General features: G+C 44.7%; 1 protein-coding gene across 7 annotated transcripts in view; it reads left to right on the top strand.

Annotated features, from left to right (window-relative positions):
• The window catches only part of TRPM3 (transient receptor potential cation channel subfamily M member 3), a 1,922,641-nt gene that overhangs the window by 1,843,661 nt on the left and 59,219 nt on the right, over positions 1-19,761 (top strand). For all 7 annotated transcript variants that reach the window (XM_069625801.1, XM_069625800.1, XM_069625799.1 and 4 more), the window contains 2 exons: positions 9,014-9,164; positions 12,224-12,423. In XM_069625801.1, the coding sequence (XP_069481902.1) occupies positions 9,014-9,164; positions 12,224-12,423 (351 nt within the window). The remainder of the gene's footprint in view (positions 1-9,013; positions 9,165-12,223; positions 12,424-19,761) is intronic.

The following is a 19,761-nucleotide window of genomic DNA, read 5'->3' as shown; positions in this document are numbered from 1 at the left end:
TGTGTGTTTTTTCTATTTCTACTCTCGTTGGAGTTTGAAATGTCTTCTTCTAATTCCCTTGAATTAGGACTCACAGGCTGTCTCTCTTATCTTTATATTTCCCGTTACTCAGAATTATCACAATCCTGCCCCTTTATATTGCCATCCCCCTTAGTCTATGTACTATTCGTTAATCAACTCGAGGCCTTCGGTATCGACTACTCCTCATATCCGACCACTTTGCCTTCCATCAGCAGAGAGCCCATGGACACCGAGCAGGGATTTCTTCAAAGGGGGACCTGCCCACCATCTCGGTTCTTACTGCAAGTTTGTTTCTATTTGGCCGCTGTCCACAGGAAACTCGGCAATCTTCCAGCTAATGGCAGAGGATGTCCGATCGTCCGAAACTCTCTAGCAGAACTAGCTTGGATCTTTAAACCATCTGCACCGCTACCACATGAGCTTATGGCCCTTTAGGAACGTGCATATGTAATGGATGGGATCATACAGAATAATTTCCAGTCCAAATAACAGAACCAACTCAGGAAGATGGAAAAGTACTGCTTTATTCAAAATTATCTAAAACAGGTAGGTTACAACGAACATCAACGGACGTACGCTCAGTCTCTGTGATCTTTACACAAAACATAGGGCCTCATTATGAGTTTGGAGGTAGCCATGCCGCTATTTGCGGCATGGCTGCCTCCAAACTCGGTCCGGGTCCGGGTTCCCTGAATGGGGACTTACCGGGTCATTCCAACCTTGGAGGACCCGGTATTTCCCCATTCAGGGAAGCCATCCCCATTCGAGCCCCCATAGGGCTCAATGGGAATGGGGAGGGAGCTAATAACGAGCCCGTTATTAGCTCCCTGGTCCTTTAGCGGCTCCCGCTAAAGGAGCTCTGAATGTGGCGATAAGGGGTTATTGGCACCGGCATCCTTACCAGCGCCGTTAACCCCTTACCGCTGCTCTCAGAATGAGGCCCATAGTCTTTATACCAGAAATACATCAGAGATGATGTCATACTACATGGCAATAGTGAAAAACCTATCAAGGTTCGGGATTGGCTAAGGGAAACATCTAAGTATACTGTTCTATAGGAGCTAGGATTGCGATTGGCTGTCCACTTTCAGGTGGACAACATCTGCCTGCCTCTAACACATGTCTTCTTCAGAAACACAGTTTCTCATTGGTTTTCAAACTATAAGGTCCTTCATTATATGGACTATTATGATTGGTTGGCACACTTGTGCCATGTCTGGAACATTCGGTTAATTTTGCAGCATGTAAGCCCAGACCCAATACCTCCCCACCCAATTAGCCCAGCATCTCTCCTCACCCATGCCTTCTGCCATGGATATTGGGCCTCATTACACGGTAGGCGGTAACCATGGCGCTATTAGCGCCATGGTTGCCGCCGGTATTTTACTGTGTCCGCCTTGGTGGATGGCGGAATTACCGCCCTACTCCAAGGTGAGCGGGGGCAGTAATTCCCCATTTACCAAGGCCCTTCCCCATTCCCATTTTTGCCCCCATAGGGCATAATGGGAATGGGGAAGGCGCTAATTACGGTACCGCAAATTGCGGTACCATAATTAGCACCAAGGTCCCTTTGCGGGACCCGACTTTAACGGCTGGTTTTACCAGCCGTTAAAGTCGGGTCCCGCAAAGGGAACTTGTAGTAAGGCGGTAAGGGTTAACGGTCACCGGTAGCATTACCGGTGACCGTTAACCCTTACCGCCTTCCATGTAATGAGGCCCATTGTCTTTGTACTTGTCCTTGCAAAGTATACTTCTCTTTCAGAATGCACGGAAGTGAGAGCACTCACTATCGTGTCTGGGACTCCAAGTACAAACACTATTTTCATTCTTGGCTCACGTGACAGGAGACCACGATTTGGTCCATTCTGCAGGTTTATAATGCTCTAAATGAATTAAACTTGGCACTCTCTGGGTTCTTTCTTTGCACCTTAACAAGGGAAGATTCATGCTCCGCACGTTCAATCATTTCCAGAATAGATAGCTGACCTTGGCTGCTTCAGTCTTGACTCCAGGCAAGAGAACCTGGTCTTGCAGCTCCTTTATGCTGTTTATTCTTGCTGCAACATAGTTTTCCCTTCCCGCTTCATGGGTCCTGGCTTACTAAATTCATGATACTGATGTCCAGCTTCTATATAATTGTGGCTTTGCCTGCGTTCTAGTCACTACTTATAGCCAGCTTCTATGACCCTGTCGTGAGGATCCGTCTGAAGCCCAAAACCAAATGCGACTCCTCGTACGACTCAGACCTCGTCACCCTTAAACGCAAGTGCAGGGTGGCTGAGAGGAAGTGGCGTGCTTCATGTACATCCTGTGACAAACTGGCCTGCCGCCTGCTCCAAAGGCAATACCGACTCTCTGTCCGCACCAAGAAGAGAGCTCACATCCAAGCCTGCGTCTCTGCAGCATCTAACAACTCGGCTGAACGCTTTAAAATCTGCAAGGAACTGGTCAATCATGCCGCGGTCTCTACCTCTCTTGTCCCTTCCCAGGCCCTCTGCACAGCACTAGCTTCTCATTTCATTTCCAAAACTCAGGACATCCTGTCCTCTCTCTCCTCCTCTCCCCTTCCTCCCTCTACTCCCTGATCTTCCTCAAGCCCTTCCACGGCCACCTCTCCTCACTCCTTCTCTGCCTTTCCCCTGTTCTCCCGAGACGAGGTTTCTAGACAAGTCTGATCTATGAAATTCTCGTCAAAACAGGTTTATCCCTGTTCCTCCAAAACCATCAAGGACCACATTAACTCCCTGACTCCTGCCCTGGCCGACTTCTGCAACCACTCCTTCGCCACTGGAGTCTTCTCTTCCCCCCTGAAGCACTCCCTTGTGCACCCTCTTCTCAAGAAACCCTCTGCCGACCCGTCCTGCCCGGCTAACTATCGCCCAATCTCCATCACTCCTTTCCTGGGGAAACTCTTGGAAAAGCTGCCCATCTCCCAGCTAAATCTTCACACTGAATCTGTTCATTGTCTCTATGATCATCAGTCTGGCTTCAGAGCTGCCAGAAGCACAGAAACTGCTTTCCTGAACATCCGTGAAGACCTGCTCTCCAACCTCGATTCCAACACCCCCTGTGTCCTCATCTTACTTGATCCCTCTTCTGCCTTTGACACGGTCAACCATGCCATCCTGCTCAACTGTCTCTGTGATAACCTCTGGATCACTGGTCAGGCCCTAGCGTGCTGACTTCTTTCCTCTCTGGTCAACCCTCGCAGGTTCAACTTGGGTCCTTCCTCTCCTCTATCTCCATCTCTACCTGTGCTGTTCCCCAGGGGTCTAATCTCTCTCCCTGGCTGTTCAACCAATACCTGGAACTTCCTGCCCACCGCATTGCCACTTTCTGCCCCAACTTCCAGTATAATGCGGATGACACTCAGCTCATTTTCAGACTACCCTCAGCCACCTCCTCTGCCTCTCTCATCTCTGACTGTCTGTCCGCCACTCAGGAGTGGTGTGCCGCCAATGATCTCTGCCTTAATGCCAGTAAGACTGAGATTCTCCTCATCGGCACACCCACACCATTCTTTCCTGTCACTGTCTGGCCGGCCTCTCTTGGCCCTCTTCCTGCTCCCATCAGTGAGGCTAAAAACCTCAAGGTCATCTTTGCCTCCACACTCTCCTTATTTCCTCACATCTCTGACGTCTCTAAGAAGTCACACTACCAGCTGCACCTCCTCAGAGGTATTTTTCCTTTCCTCTCCTTCCCTCAGAAACTCACAGTCTCCAGAGATCTGGTTCTCTCTAGGCTGGACTATTGCAACAGCCTCTTTCTAAATCTGCCTGCTTATACTCTCCATCCTCTGCAACTCATCCAGAACAGGACTGCGAGACTTGTCCTTGGCCTCAAGCCCAGGGATCGTATCTCTCCAGGACTGAAATCTCTCCAATGGCTCCCAGTTGCTGTGAGGATTACGTTAAAAACCCTCTGCATTGTCCACAAGGCCTTCTGGGGTCTAGGGCCTCAATACCTTCAACTCTCTCTTCCTAAATATCTTCCTTCTCGTGCTCTTCGCTCATCTGTCTCCAACTCCCCCAGGGTCAGTCGCTTCTCCAAGCAACGAGTTGGTGATAGATCTCTTTCTTCAGCTGGGGACTCCCTCTGGAACAGCCTCCCTGTCTCCCTGAAACCTAGGGAGAATCATCTCTGGTTCCGGAAGCACCTCAAAACCTTTCTCTTTGCTTTTGCTTTTTCTCCTCTTCTCCCCTGCTGACTTCCTGGCTGAAACTGAATCTGCACTGATTACCTGGCCACCCTCTGATCTCGGGCCCAGGTCCCCTCCCCGCCAGTAGCTCACCTGCACTGCCTTCCTGGCAACTCCCGCACTTGGGGACTGTTTTATGTATCCCTACAGCCCCACTACCAGCACTTGACACCTGATGTCTGCACTTATCCTTGCACTTGCCACCTGCTGGCCTTACTTTTACTTATTGTTATTTATTCGATTATCCCATGTACTGCACTGTACCCTCCAGTTCCCCCCGAACACCCTTTCCCCCTCACTTTCCCCTTCCAATGTACTTGTGCGATCTGAATGACACCTGGCCTAGTAGGATCATTGTCTGTCTTCCCTCTGTTTCCCCCTCCCTTGCCTCGTCGCGCCTTGGCCATATCATATCATATGATGACTTAGTCTACCTTGCGTTTCAGCGTCTGTACATTTATTGAACGGTGGATTTTCTGTGGCACTTTGTGCACGAGTAATCTTCTTTTTTATACTTTGAGCGTTCACTCGATTCTTTACTTCGTCATTAGTTTCTTTAGGATCTATACATCCTCTTCAGTCAGTATCTCTGGATGTCGTGCATACTTTTTATGACGTCACTAGCTTCTTTTCTTTGCTTCTTCTCATATTCCTTCAGGGAGTTCCTCCCTTAGGTTGTCATCACTTCGGGGATACATTCTGTAGGGTTGTCTCAACATGTATCTTTCGAACACATGCTGCGGTATTGGCACAACGGCTGGTGTCAAACATGGAACAGTCTCAAGCCTCCAACAAATAGGAGGAGGGGTTGTGTGGTCTCCTGCAGAGGTATACAGTAGCTGCTCTACAGTCTAATGAGTAAAAAATGACTGCATATCATTCTCTCAGATTACAGAGTTTACCAAACATTCACAGGTAACTCTGTTTGGAAGTTCACTAGACAAGAATGCTAATAGTTGCACCTCGTGTTACTGCATACTTAGTTAAGACACTCAAAAACATACAAGAAACATGTCCATCAATTGAAACACCACACTGGTCGGGTGAACAGCCTGCTTACTGCTACTCTCCAGCCAGTCAGGAGACCTGTCACCCTTTCCAACATTCAGAAGCCATACTAAGCATACAATATAGTCAAAAGCCCATCCCACACACATTGGTTCAGCGACTAACCCATCCACCTTCACTCAACAGCCAATCAGGTGGCTCCAGAACTTGCCCCATACCTACACTCATGCAATCATAAAAAACACAAATCCCAGCATACAATCCACCGTCCTTTGACTTTCCTGCTCAGTTCCACTCACCAGTCAATCAGGATGCTCCTTGCATTTCCCACATGACTGAATTAACTATCTACAATGGGAATACCAGGGCATCTTCATCCACATCATCAGAAAAGTGTGGAATAGATGATAGGCATCATACGTGTAACACCTTTTGTTGGTCATGTGGGTCCTGTGAATGTTCCAGAGACAGTCTCCATGCTCCATTCATGTATGTCCAGCATCACGCACCTCTCTCATTGCACACAGGCAACCCGGAAACCAAGACACTAAAGGATGCACTTTTTGACATCCTCAGTACTCTGAACATCAAGCAGCCGATCACCAAACCATTCACAATCAGTAGGACATCTCAACGTGTTTTCTCCTCAACACAGTCCATCAAGTGGGACACCACGATAACATTGGACTGCACAGATCACTATTCCATCCCAAACCTCATCCATTTATTTATTTATTTTTCCATTTATAAAGCACACAAAACCCGGGGACATCAGGTCTCTGAATCATTCCCCTTTAACCTGCAATGATCATCCTAAACCCACCAAGCTCCAGTTCTATTCCTTTAAGGACTTCTCCATCATCTCAATTGGGCAAGACCATAGGACTGTACCTTCAACCACAGACACCACAGCAAACCACATTACCACCTTTACTCATTTTCACTCAGGCAGTGTTACCAAACATACACCAGTAAAACTGCAGCAGTGCACACAAGAGCTCATTGATAGCAAAGGTACCATCCACAAAAAAGAAGAAACCCTTCAGTCTTCCTACAGAAGTATTACAGAACAACCATAACTGCGCCCCTCCTCAAAGCCGTCAAATATTGCTTTAAACCCCCAGCATAACCCTTAATACCTCTCTCAACTAGCAAATGCAAAGCAACGTTGTTATACACAGTAAAAAACAGACATACATCAGCAGTAGAACATCATCGGGTAAGCCATCCCAATGCTCGGATTCCCATCCCATGCTCTTCATGTTAGTCATATTTAAGATGCTCTCACTTTTCAACAGTCACCATATATAAACTTAACTCCCCGCCACCCAACATTGTGAAATCCCTAAACAAGGAATCACTGACACCTTGCATGAAAATAGTAAATACCAATACCAACCTTTCTCATAGATTCAAAGGGGATATCCTCCTAATGCTGCACAAACCTACATGTGACCCCAAAAGCCTAGTTTAATAAATGCCTACTACTCACCCATTCACAGGGAAAGTAAAAATGAAGAACGTTGTCACCATCCACCTGCAAGATAGAATCAACCTCAACATCCCCCTACACCACTATCACCCCACTACATTACAAGATGTTGATAATCTAAATCATTGATGATGCCCTCCACGTTGTAAACAACGGTGACCACGCCACGTGGTCCTGCTTGAACTCTCAGTAGCTTTCAAAGATAAAGCATTAACGTCATAATAACTAACATTGTTTTTTACAAAGCAGTTGTTTACGGGCCGTCCCTACCTTTGCAACACAGCAGCAAATGACATGAAGATTAACCTACATCTTCTTCTCAGGAATCTTCAGTCATCTTCAACTTGTTCCTCGAGCCATTTTAAGACATCACAGCCAATTTTGTAATCAAGTTTCATACAATGACTGAAAGACTGCATTGCCCTTATCTAACTCTAGATGTCAAGTTCCTAACTAAAACTGATTCCAACAAATGCTGAGTACTGCCCTTTGGCCAAGAAGAGAGGCCCAGTTACTGTATTACCTATCCAACAAGCTATTTGGTTTCATATCCCTATTCTCCTGGAGATACAAATCTTGCAACTCTATCATAGATATCAATCTTTCCATCAAGACTTAAATTGCCAAAGATACCCATACAAGGTGGGACATAGTCACACAACTACTCATTATAAAGCACTAACTGCACACATAGGACTACTACAGAACCACCATTTATGCCCTGATTATCTCTCACCTAGGCAGGGGCAACACTGTATTCGCCAGTGCCCCCATCGCCTCATTAGCCCCATTCAAAATCACTCCGTAGCTGCCTGACTCATCAAAGGACTTCAGAAGTATGCCTATATCTCTCCAAACCCCAAAGGACACAGACTGCCTGCCTCTCCAAGCATGCATCATGTGCAAGTCCTGCTGCATCACCTTTAAAGCCATAAGAGCCAAATCACCTCTTTAACTGGCTGCAAAACCGTTAAACCATCTCCAGAGGCCAATCCAACACAAGGGTCCACGACTGTCCCAGGATCGTAATCAAGCAAAGCAAAACAAAAAAGAAAACATTGGACAAGCCTTCCATAGCTATGCAGCTCAACTGTGGAATAACATCCATACTCCCATCAGACTCAGTCCACCTGTCCGAAAACTTCTATTTTCAAGAAAAAGGTCGTTGTTACATGGTCATAGAACTTCCCAGACTCTCGCCACTAAGCCTGCAACAAAAAACTAATTTCTCCTTCAACTATGTACGTGCTCATGAATGAAGCTGTCCACCTTGTACAGCACTCTGCTGCTAATTAAGTAGGGTTGTGCTACATACACCCCAATAAATACATTAATTTGCTAAAAATGGCAATTAATATGTAACTTACATTTTGAGGTATATTAGGATACAGAATTTCTTTATTCAGTCACTAGTGTTCTTAGGGCATATCATCCAATTGTGATATGGGTTTTTGTAATTATTTATATGACACAATGCAAGTGCATAATGAAATACAGACTTATTAGAATACCACAGCAAGAACATTACAGCACAGCACACATATATGCACTAAAAAAAGAAAAGTTGTCATGTATTGAGATTAACATATTATTTATCTCATGAAATGTATTTCTTAAAATGTAACTTTTTAGACCAAATTGGTTGAAATTATCTGTGGAAAGTTTCGGCCATATATTAGTTTATTCGAGCAACTTCACCAGGACTCAGACTAGGCATACAACAAGTTTCATTTAATCACATCACACACAATTTGGGGCCTGAATCACAGAACAGTTTCCTATGGCATTGTGCCATTATAAAACACTTCCATGAATCAGGCCCTCAATGTTTGCTATGAGCTTCCTGGCTCCTGGTGGTACACATATACAACAATGTTCTTAGTGTAAACTCGCTCCCATTCCTGCATGATGGGACTTGTAGTAGCATAGGATCTCCCCAGTGTACTTATGGTTGGACAATTTGATGTTGAAAATTACTATTCCCTTTTTAGTAGTTAGTAGTGAAATTTGTTTTCTCTCATTGCTTGAGGAATACTAGATGTATCACAATTCTCTAGTTGTTTGCTTTGATGCATGGCGGGGATCATCTGTGGCATGTTGAGTTCCCTCTGATTATTTCATGCATGTACTGTAAGGAGAACGAATGCTTCATTAAATCATTGAAAACCGCATACTGTCATACTTTCATCTAAGAATGTATAGATTGCCAAAAAACAATCTCACTTGTATAACATGTTGATGAAGCAGGACAATGACACTTGACACCTTTTTACTTTTTTCCTGCTCATTTCTAGCTCCCTGTGGATACAATGAAACTAGGGAGGATGGCAAAATAATCCAGCTGCCTGCCTGCAAAATTGGTGCCTGGATTGTTCCAGCTATCATGGCCTGCTACCTCTTGGTGGCAAACATCCTTCTCGTCAATCTCCTCATAGCTGTGTTCAAGTGAGTTTCATGCCATGGGGATGTAAGTCAGAGCCCTGTTATTTTCATGTCATGGATCCTTATGAAAGTACACTTTGCATGTAAGGGGATGCAAAACTTGGTTACTAAAAGATGTTGCCTTATAACATTTTCTGGGTGACTGAGTAAGTAAGTGAGAAGACAACTCAGCGTTTTTATTTAAAAAGGGCCTTTGCACAAAACATCTCTTTTGGGTGTTGCTTGTCAATCTCACACTGAATTGTAGTGAAAGGTGGGATTCATTATCTTGTAGAAAGCCAATGTATCAGTGAGCTTTGAAAGTGAGAGTGTGAGGAGATTTCACAAGGAGAAAATGATAATTCATTCCACAGCCCAAGGCCATACTGCCAAACATTCCTAGTCATACGTTACAGCCTAGTAATTGATGAAATGTGTTGCCTCCCTGATTCAAGGGGATCAGGGTTGAAAACCTGCGACCCAAATGTTCGAGGGAGAAAAGACCGAAGATAATTTTTCTGAAATAATCTTTGGTCTTTTCTCCCCTGAACATTTACAACTTGGCCCCTGCCACCACCCACACCCCCACCACACCCCCAGACCCATACATACCTTTTGTCCCTGCGACACCTGTTTCCTTTCACTTCTGTGATCGGGAAGCGGCCCTGCATGGTCCTTTTCTTTTTCCTTTTTCTTTTTTCCTTTGTTTTTGGGATGGCTGCGGGGGACACCCCAGCAACCCACACTCACAATATAGTGAACAAGGGTGCAGAGGACACACCTGCAGCCCCCAGCACTGAATGCGTGATTTGGTTGAACTTTTCAGCTGCTCAGAATTTTCGAACGCCCGTAATTCGGCCAAATCACACATTCAGGCTTTTAAGCTCGGTCATTTTGCCCAGTTCCATCCAAGGATTTATGTTGCCAGACCTAACATAGAGACCAGTTCAGTCACATCCTGAGGGGCCCTCTGCTTAGGACACTGGATCTGAAGTCCTTTCTTCTAGCTGCCTTTTACTGTTACCTCCACCGAGTCGCCAAACCGTGTTGGGTTTGTCCCGCTCTCCACTGCGTACTCAGATCACCTCTCTACAATCACTTGTCAAGGCGGACAAAGTAAAGTTGGAGCACACCCACAAGCTCCCACTTTTCGTCACTATCAGCAAAATAATGAAAACATAGGCATCCAAGATTTCGTGGCCAGATAAATATCCTCAGTCTAACATCTGATACCCAACTGACCTACTGACCTTTGCCTTTTCCCATGTAACAATATATATAGGGTTTGCTATAGAGACTAGAACTGAGTATCCATCACCTCCTCACTTACTCCAGTGAAGGCATACAGAACTCTCTCTGCATAGCTCCAGAAAACCTCTCTATCTACCGCACACACACACTATACATCTTCCAAATACCCTCTATGCTTGTATTTCTGTACTGGCAGCGAATAGCAATGATTCATTTAAAAAAAATGTTTTGCCGCTGGATATATACACATGGCAAGTATCTCTGTCAGGAATATCTTAGAAACATGCTCTTCAGGTGGCTTATCTGCCCATCTTACTCCCCCCACTTAACCCCAACCTTGTACTGTTTAAGACCACTTTACATAACATTACATAAGAGCGGTTTTCTCTTTAAATACACACTCTCGCCCATAATCAGAGGGTGCAGTTTCTCACTGTCTATGTAGCAATCTGATATTTTCCTGGTCCAATGTTGAGTTTCTATGCAATATTTTGTTCTTTTTGGAGTCTACAAATGTATTTTTGTTGGGGCAGACCATATGTGCTATAAGCAAGAGTATTTAGGGCAGACTTCAATTCTAGTTTATCTTTTGGTATTCCGAAAAGGATCACCTCTGTTTATGCAATGTTGGGCTATAGCCAATTCTCTGGCATCAAACCTTGAATAGCTCCAAATAGGCTCATACTTATGGTTTATTCCAGCGATGAATAGGTGCAAGTGAGAACTATGGGCATTGGTTTGTTAGTACAATCCATGGTTTCTGATCAGGTGGATCAAGGGGGTGACACTTATGCATATACATTAAAAGCCTCCCTGCCTCTCCCTGCCTTGAGCCAGAGCTCCTTAAGTTCCAGAACCTCCTCAAGACCTTCCTCTTCTCTTTCTCTCTCCCTCTCCCTTGCTAACCTCCTCTCTCTTTCTTTCCAACCCCCAAAACACTTGTGTATAGGTGCATTGTAAATGTCATATAATATTGTTATAAATGCCATATCACAACCTCACTCCCCATCTCTCCCCTAACTCTTCAGATTTTACTGACTGGTCGCCTGGCCCACCTCCAGAGTCACACAGGTCCCAGGCTTTCCCGCCAGTCTTTGCACTTGCCTCCGGGCCTCTGCACTATGCTCTGCACCATTGCATTTTCAGCATACGTTCCATGAGAGGGGTAACCTTGCTGCACTTAACCCAGGGCCCTGCTGGACTGGGCGCACTTGTCCCCCCCCCCTCCCTTGCTCTTCCGTCTGTACACTTGCATGACCTGAATTTACCAGGCCTAGTAAGTTCTGTCGTGTCCCCCTTTGTCTCCCCTCCCTAATTTGTTGTGCCTGATATATTGCATGCACTTGTACTAGGAGAATGTCTGTTAGGCCTAGTATGCTAGTTACTTTTTTGTTAGATCATTCGGAAACTTCAAGCCCTGTATTATTCCCTTGCTCCCATCCCACCTTGAACTGCTTTGAAGCACTTCACTTGTGTATAAGCTCTGTACAAATAAACAATTACAATACTAATATTAGGCTGGCACTGTCCCTCCTGCTCTTTAGGAAGGAACTGTATACCCTTCTCTTCAAGGAACACTAGTTGTCTCATTATTACTGAACTCAACAAACTCTCTGCAGGGCACTTCATGAATGATTTGCAGACCTGTCTCTTTATAGAACACTATATCGATTGATGTTGACTAGACTCAACAACAAATCTCCCTCGCCCTTCCCACCACTCTTGTCAGAGGCTTGTGCACGTTCCCGCTGCTCTCTAGGTTTCCATTGTATACATCACTAACATACATACATCATTTGTGAAACTCATATAAACTCTTTTGCGCTTTTCAGCAACACCTTTTTTGAAGTAAAATCCATTTCGAATCAAGTGTGGAAATTTCAGAGGTATCAGCTCATCATGACGTTTCACGAAAGGCCTGTGCTTCCGCCGCCGCTGATCATCTTCAGCCACTTCACCATGATCTGCCAGCACCTGTGCTGTCGATGGCGGAAACAGGAAAGCGACCAAGAGGAGAGAGACTATGGATTAAGTAAGTTCGCCCAACTCGGCAGTTTGGCAGTTAGAATGTAAATGTAATGATATATGTATACAAACATCTTTAAGTACAGTCAGTGGAACTTATAAGTGCTGTCTGTCAGCCATCTAGATGCATTTATACATAAATGTTCACTACAGCAGTTAAGGAGCTTCATATTCGCCATCTCCGTTCTTTCGGTTGATTTTAAGGAAACAATACAAGCAGCAGATGATAGGGGTGGAATGACATGTTACATTTTCAAGAGCAGAACAAAATCCTAGCACACGCCGTGGATGCCCTGTTTTCAAGGAATTTGTAAACTATGACCCAGTAAATATACTGAAACACCCAGGCTGCACATATAGAATATAATGTACTGTCTTAGGTTCACAAGACAAGAAGGGTATTGGTTTTATTGTCTTATTCAAATTGACAGAAAGTGATTTATTAACATTTATACTTGAAAATATTTTTGTTGTTGTTAATAGTAATGCTTTAAACAACTAATGTGATGATCTCAGAAAATGGATCAACTTTTGAGCAACGGATTGCGATTGGGCCGGAAGTATCACCCTTCTCACAAATAGAGCAAAACAAGTTTCATGAGTGAAGATTCCTTTACTTTTTTCAGGGTGAAATTTGCCAAGACACCTCATTGGTTTTCCTTCATCGCACCCAGTGAAATAGTCTATCTCTCTTAGGCCTCTGTTAGGCCTCATTTTCCTACTTGAGCTTTTAAATGCATGGGCTCAATCCTACCCCTTGATCTTTGTGCAATGTTCAGCTGTTTGGGACGGACAGTTATCTCAGGAACGTCCATCCTCTAAATGTGTCAAGCTATCTTCCACCTATGATGGTTGTCTCCTCTGCTAAGCCACATAGAGGGGTTTTCCCCAGTCTTCAGCTACCAGTTCCTCTACCACCCACAACAGGGTTCTTCCTCCTGCAGCCCCTTCCATATCAGCTTTCCAGTGTCTCATTGTTCTCAGTAATATGACTCCTTCCTTTCCCCATCATTCCTATTTCTGCTCTCAATAGTGTTACCTATCCAGTGGCCATAAAAATGTGCAGACATCTGGCATCCTCTGTGACATTGTTCCCCACCAGAGGGCCTCCCACCCTGGCTGCCATGTCTCCACTAAGTGGCCTGCCACCCACCAGCCCCATTCTGTACCCTAACCATCAGCCACCTCACAGTGCCTCTTCCACCTACCGTACATCATCTTTGCGTATCCTAGCCCTAATCCACCCCACCTGTTGCCCTACAGATAACACCATTATCCCTTACCTGGGGCCAGGAGGATAGCTCAGGGGGTAACGCGCTTGCCTTGGAAGCAAGACTACGCGGAGCAACACAGGTTTGATCCCCAAATGCACACTTAGTAACCTCTGGGTATTAAGCACGTTGGAAATAACCAATTACATTACCTTCTATCTTCATCGCCCTAGCACGGCTGCAAGTGGACCCTTCTCTCCGCTGCTATTATCAAACAAAATGAATCTATAAATAGATTTAAATAAATAAACATAGGAATAAACAACATACATCAAATGCTCATAATTAAAATGAAAGGTTTGTCCTAAATTAACATGGTGAGCAAAGAAGTCATCAAACGGTGTGCCTTACGTTAAACCTTTTTGGTTTCATCCCCTTTAAAATCCACTTTGCAAACAGTGAAAAAATTATAAACTTACAAAAAGTCTGCGACAGTAAAAAAAAAGGCTTGCTGACAAGTAGGGGTGTCACGGTATTAGTTTTATGACGGTACAATAACCTTCTTGCCAAATGACGGTATATCATGGTTATCGCGGTATAGCAGGTGGAGTTAACTAATCTTAACAAATATTTTCTAAAAGGTCATAAATTGTCAGATTCATCATCACAAACAAAACCATGCACTCAGGGCCAGAATTGGACTTTTCAACATACTTTCCACTGAAATGCCCTCCTTGCTTCCACCAAACACACGTGTGGAGAGGAGGAGGGGGGGTGCCCTGCTACGACTGGCAAAGCAAACTGAATAGCTTTTCTTGAGTGGTCATTTAGGCTTTTAGATCACCCTCTGGCTACTGGTGAAGATGAACATGTTGCCATCTTGATAATCTGCATGCCACAGATCAGTGGAGGCTGATGGTAGTATACGCTTGTGCGCATACACACACACATGCACACACACACTCTCTCTTTACATTACAGCCTTTAGTTTACTTGCGGGCCAAAAGGTGTTCAGTAATCACGGACATGTTACCCTTTGGTATGGCAGCAGGGAATACCCGCAGAGATGAGTGAATTTCGCAGTGTGACTTATTATATGTAAATTCAATGATGGTACCTGGGAAATCCCCCATTGTCATGTTTAGCAAACCTTATCCATTATAAATATATAAACCCCAAAGCCGCCATCCCAAAGTAAACCCTTTTCCTTCTTGGCACTGTATTTATTCTTCCTATTGCTAACATATTGATTTTATGTCAGGCACGTGTGGTTTATGGAATGGCATTAAAAACCGCTCCAAATGAAACTACTTGGCAGACGGCACATCCAACAGTGCAAGACCAAGACTGTGCAGCACTTGCTTACTGCAGCCTTTCCAAATCAGATGAATAGCACACTTAACGGTATAAACGGTATACCGGTATAAACAATGTGACGGTTATTATTGTTCAATTAAGTGGTTCACGGTATCTTTAACGGTATACCGTTATACCGTTACATCCCTACTGACAAGTAATGAATCCCAGCCCAATCAAAGCCTTGAATGAAAGTAGTAAACTTCCCCCCATCCCCCACATGAAGCCAAGGAAAGCGCAGGATTTGACCTATTTGGGGCTGATTCACAAACATTGGCTTTTTTGGCATACGTTATGTCAGTCCATAGTCACACCAGCGTGTTGGCGTAACTTAAACATGCATTTGCATGACCAATATTGGTGGTTTGGCAAACGTATTTCATAATTGATCAGGTAGTATTCATAAGTACTCCAATTATCTATGCATGCATTTCCGAATCCGGGTAAAGAGGAAAAAAAAGCAACTCTACCTTCAACTGGTTTCTCCACCCCATAATACTATTTCTATACACATTTACCCACCCTGTCATTCACTGTCAAACTTAAGGTGTAATCCAAAGGTTTTTAAGACAACTTAGAAGTTTTGTGAAGACGAGTAAAATTACACTTATGTGGGTTTGTACCCGCTCCCCATTTTTATAATCCCTTACAGTGATGCATGCATACATTTTGCAATTATTCATGATGTACTTGAAAATGTAGTCCATTCAGGGACGTCATTTCACCAAAATGCCAGGGGTAGCGGAAGTGACATCACTGTGCCACACCCCCAAGAGTGACATCACAGGAAGTGGTGTCATTTGACCACACCCCCACAGGAAGTGATGCCATTAGAGCACACACCACAGGAAGTGATGTCATTTGACCACACACCCCACAGGAAGTGATGTAATTTGACCATGCCCCCACCATGGCATCACAGGAAGTGGCCTCATAAAGCATTATCCCTCAGTGCACTAAGAAAAAAATGGTTACGATATCAGTGTACTGTGACATTTCATACAAGAATGGATCATCATATATAGCAGTGTCAAGGTCCATGTTGCCACGTGAAGTGTATGAACCCCAATCCCCTCTTTAAGTGGATCTGCCCTGTTATTTCAACAGGACTACAGAGCGTAATCACATTCTGTGGGGACAGGGACGGATAGGCGGGAACGGTGTTATGCTCACCTGGCTCCCACAGGGGTGTCGAGCGGAACTGGACAGCCACGGTCTCCACCAACGTGAGGCGTAGTGCAGAGATGACTGACTGGACTGGCCCACCTAGCTTCGTCTGCTTGACCCATAGAAGTAGTCTCCTAAAGACGGGGAAAGGGAATTAGCCACTTGTGGATTTGAGTAGCAACACCTCACTGCGTCCCCACTTATCACTTCTGACATTCCCTTTCACAAAGCTCACCTTATATATTTGTATGATGAGCTCTCCATCCTGCGAAGAATGCAGGGGCGCGTTGATGGCCAGTTACTTCAATGGCTTGAGGGTATTGGAAGAGTTCTGGACAAATCTTGGCACCAAACCTCCGGGCGAAAGGCCGTACGTATATAGTTCTAAAGAGTTCAAAATGTCTGAATAATCACTCTTGTCCAATTCCTTGTTTCTTTTGCAGCTTAGACCCAAAAGTTGATCGCCTTGTGGCAGCTGAAAGCGTTCAGGTAAGAGTCTGTGTTTTGTAACACTGTCCGGTAAATGATGCCAATGTTTAACTCGCTGCTTTCTCTTTTCTTGCAGGTGCAGCGTAGGAAGATTTGGCATGCTGGTGGATAATACCTCCTGCGGTAAAATCAGGTAAGCATATGGTGGCAAGAGATTGTCCTTGTTTGTTCCCTTAGCTAACCTTGTTGTTTTCTTTTCCCCCTTAGGTGCTGGAATGCGGCAACCTGGTGATGGAGACAGCACCGGATCGTAGAGATGCTGCGAGGAACGGTGAGTATGGTGCGGCGCTGCTTCTGGCGATGAAGTCTGTTTCTGGTTCGAAGATGCGCTGAATCCGAAATAAGGTAAGAAATCCAGTAAAGTTCTTGTTTTAACCTTTCTTCTTTTTTCCCTTCTTTCTAGGTGCTCTGGGCTTGAGGCGGGCATGGCAGGATGCTGGATGCTGACTGCAGACACGGTGAGCGTTATGCTGCTGGATGCAGAATAATGCGAAGCATGTGCTGCTGTATGGGCGTGGTTTAAATAGCCTTCAAAGTAGTCCCAGGTAAGTATTCCTCCACAACCACATCCAAGTAACAAAATAGTTCCTAAGATAAAATAGTCCCTTCAAGCCTCACATGGGCTTGGATGCTTGGATCCCTTGCAGCATGGTCTGCATCAGGTAAGTTTTAACATATGAGCCTGGTGCCTATGGCGCCAGGACTGATGTCCCATATGAGCCTGGCGCCATAGGCGCCAGGACTGTACCCAGATAGCCCCTAACAGGGGTTGCTGGGTTTGCTCTAGGTAACATGATGCCTGCTTCCGGGGTTGATGGACAGGAGAGGGACAATATTTTACCAGAAAACATGTATGGCATCCTCAGTTTTTAATGATTCTTCTTCTTGTGTTATTTTGGCTGACAAAAGATTAGTTCAAAATGTGTTCAAGGCATACAGTGCATTACCGAGTGATACAAACTTTAGTACCAAAAGCCTCATCAGTCCTGTTCCCATATTGTATGGGGGAAAAAATCCTGGCTGCATTTTGCATTACTCCCACACTCACCAATACTCTTTATATGCCTAGGTTTCTGTTCCTGCATGTTCCTTGTCCTCCACACCCCGCACCTCTCCACAATGGTACACATTCCAACAATTAGTACTATTATATAGATTTTGGGATAATGCCCAACAGTTGCTCTTCCTTCACTCTGATCATAAGACTTAAAATGTAGTTTCTTACCAGACTGAACAGAACAGTGGCTTGACAGACGTGCCGGTGCTGCTGTTTCAATGGCATGTGAGGTGAAGATTCGGACTCGAAGGCAGGTTGTTGCCTAGGTGACTGGAAACCAGAGGAGAGGTCTGTGAGTGTTCAATGGCAATAGATCAAGAAGACACAGAACTCTGGTAGTGGAGCTGCAGGTGTTTGGCAGAGAAGAGGCTGCAAGTATGGCAGGTGCTGTTTTGAGGTCACAGAATACTGGCTGTGGTGCGGATGGTGCCGGGCTGGTTTTAACAGAGGACACAGACTGGGTGTGTCTCATCATTGCTTGGTTGACTACAAATCAAGGATACGGTGCTGGCATTGTGAAGACAGAACTGTAGCTGTGGGGCAGCTGGTGACTGGTTTAAAGGAAGTTGCTGCTTAGATGATCATTGCTTCATTGACTGGAAATGAAGAAGAGCCAGGCGGGAATCGGATAGCAAATGCTTTCATGACACAAAGCTACAGCTGTGCTGCAGCTTCTGGTTGACTTGTCAAGAAGATGCTGATGGAGGCTACTCAAATTCTAAGAGACTGGCGGTTGACATATGCTTGTGGCTTTGCTACTAGTAGTGCCTGTCTGGCTTCACAGGAAAATGCTAATTGAATGTCTTGCTTTTACTTAGACTGAAAATCTGTAGGATGCCGGCAGTGTGGCAGATGCTGCCATTTTAAAGACACACATGATGTTTCTGACGTAATGGTCCATTGTTGCTTAGCTCACTGGTAAAAAATAGGATGTTGAGAAAACTCAACAGCATACCATGCAGTGTTTTGAAGATAAGACAAACTGGTTGTAGTGCATGAGCGATGTATCATGGCTGACTTCATGAGGAGAAGAGGCTGGTAGTGTAGGAGAGTAGCAGATGGTTTTGAAGATTGTATGTGGTGCTGATTAGGTCTGCGTGACTTGAAAAGAAAGACCTAACTGGAAAATTGAGCTATAATCTAATAGTGTCAAATAATATAATGGTTCATCTTTTCAGAGGATACCTCCTGTGTCGCATGTCAGCAAATCGGTCAATGGCATCACTCAAATTTACCCCCTCAACCTCCATAGGTTCACATGCCATTACCAACAAATCACTAAGTCTGTTGTCTCCACATCTATTTTGCAAATCGTTTTTAACTCTTTTCAAACAGGAGAAGAACCTCTCATTTGTTGCAGTTGCAATGCAAGAACAGGTTTAGGGCCTCAGAAAAGCCTCTTGGAGATTCATTGAGCTAGTACATGACAGAGTGAATATCTGCTAAAGTCTTGTCAGATAAATAGCTCCTTGCAGTGTCAAGGCCTGAATGCAATGCAGCATAATCTACTTGGGGCTCTAGGTAGTGGCGAGCAAGAAAATCTGCAGATGAATCCTCCAAGAAATGTTTAGCCCTTGGATTGAACATGCCGGCAGCCTTGATAAGCCCCATGTTATCTATAAAACGAGCATCCAACTCTCTTACAAACCTATCCAAGGTGGAGAAAAACACCTCTTGCTTTATTCGTTCAGTCTGTGGCATTTCGATCCTCAGAGTGCTCATAATGTCCAGGCCTCTTCCCTACAGTAGTACCAACAAGGTATTCTTTGAGTTTGCTGCTCAGTTGGTGCTGCCTTACTGGTAAAGCTCTGCGGTCGTGGACTTCAACTGTTTCAATACCACATTTTTCTGCCAATTTCCGTTGCGTCATTGACGATTTTCACCCAATGGCATTCTTGCCGAAGGTTGACAAGGGCAGTTCTTGTCACTTGAATTAGGTGACTCGCTTCTGGCAAATCAAGATTCTTTCTCGGAAGTCCATCAGATAACACACAAATCTTTTTCAGAATTGCTTCCATACTTAAGAAAGTTAGCAAAAACGCAAAGCACTACATATTTCAGAGAA

Source organism: Ambystoma mexicanum, chromosome 6p (genome assembly GCF_040938575.1).
Source record: "Ambystoma mexicanum isolate Mex_15411 chromosome 6p, UKY_AmexF1_1, whole genome shotgun sequence".
Classification (NCBI taxonomy): Eukaryota; Metazoa; Chordata; class Amphibia; order Caudata; family Ambystomatidae; genus Ambystoma; species Ambystoma mexicanum.
Note: the sequence above shows the minus strand (reverse complement) of the source record. Positions and strands in the feature narration are given on the sequence as shown.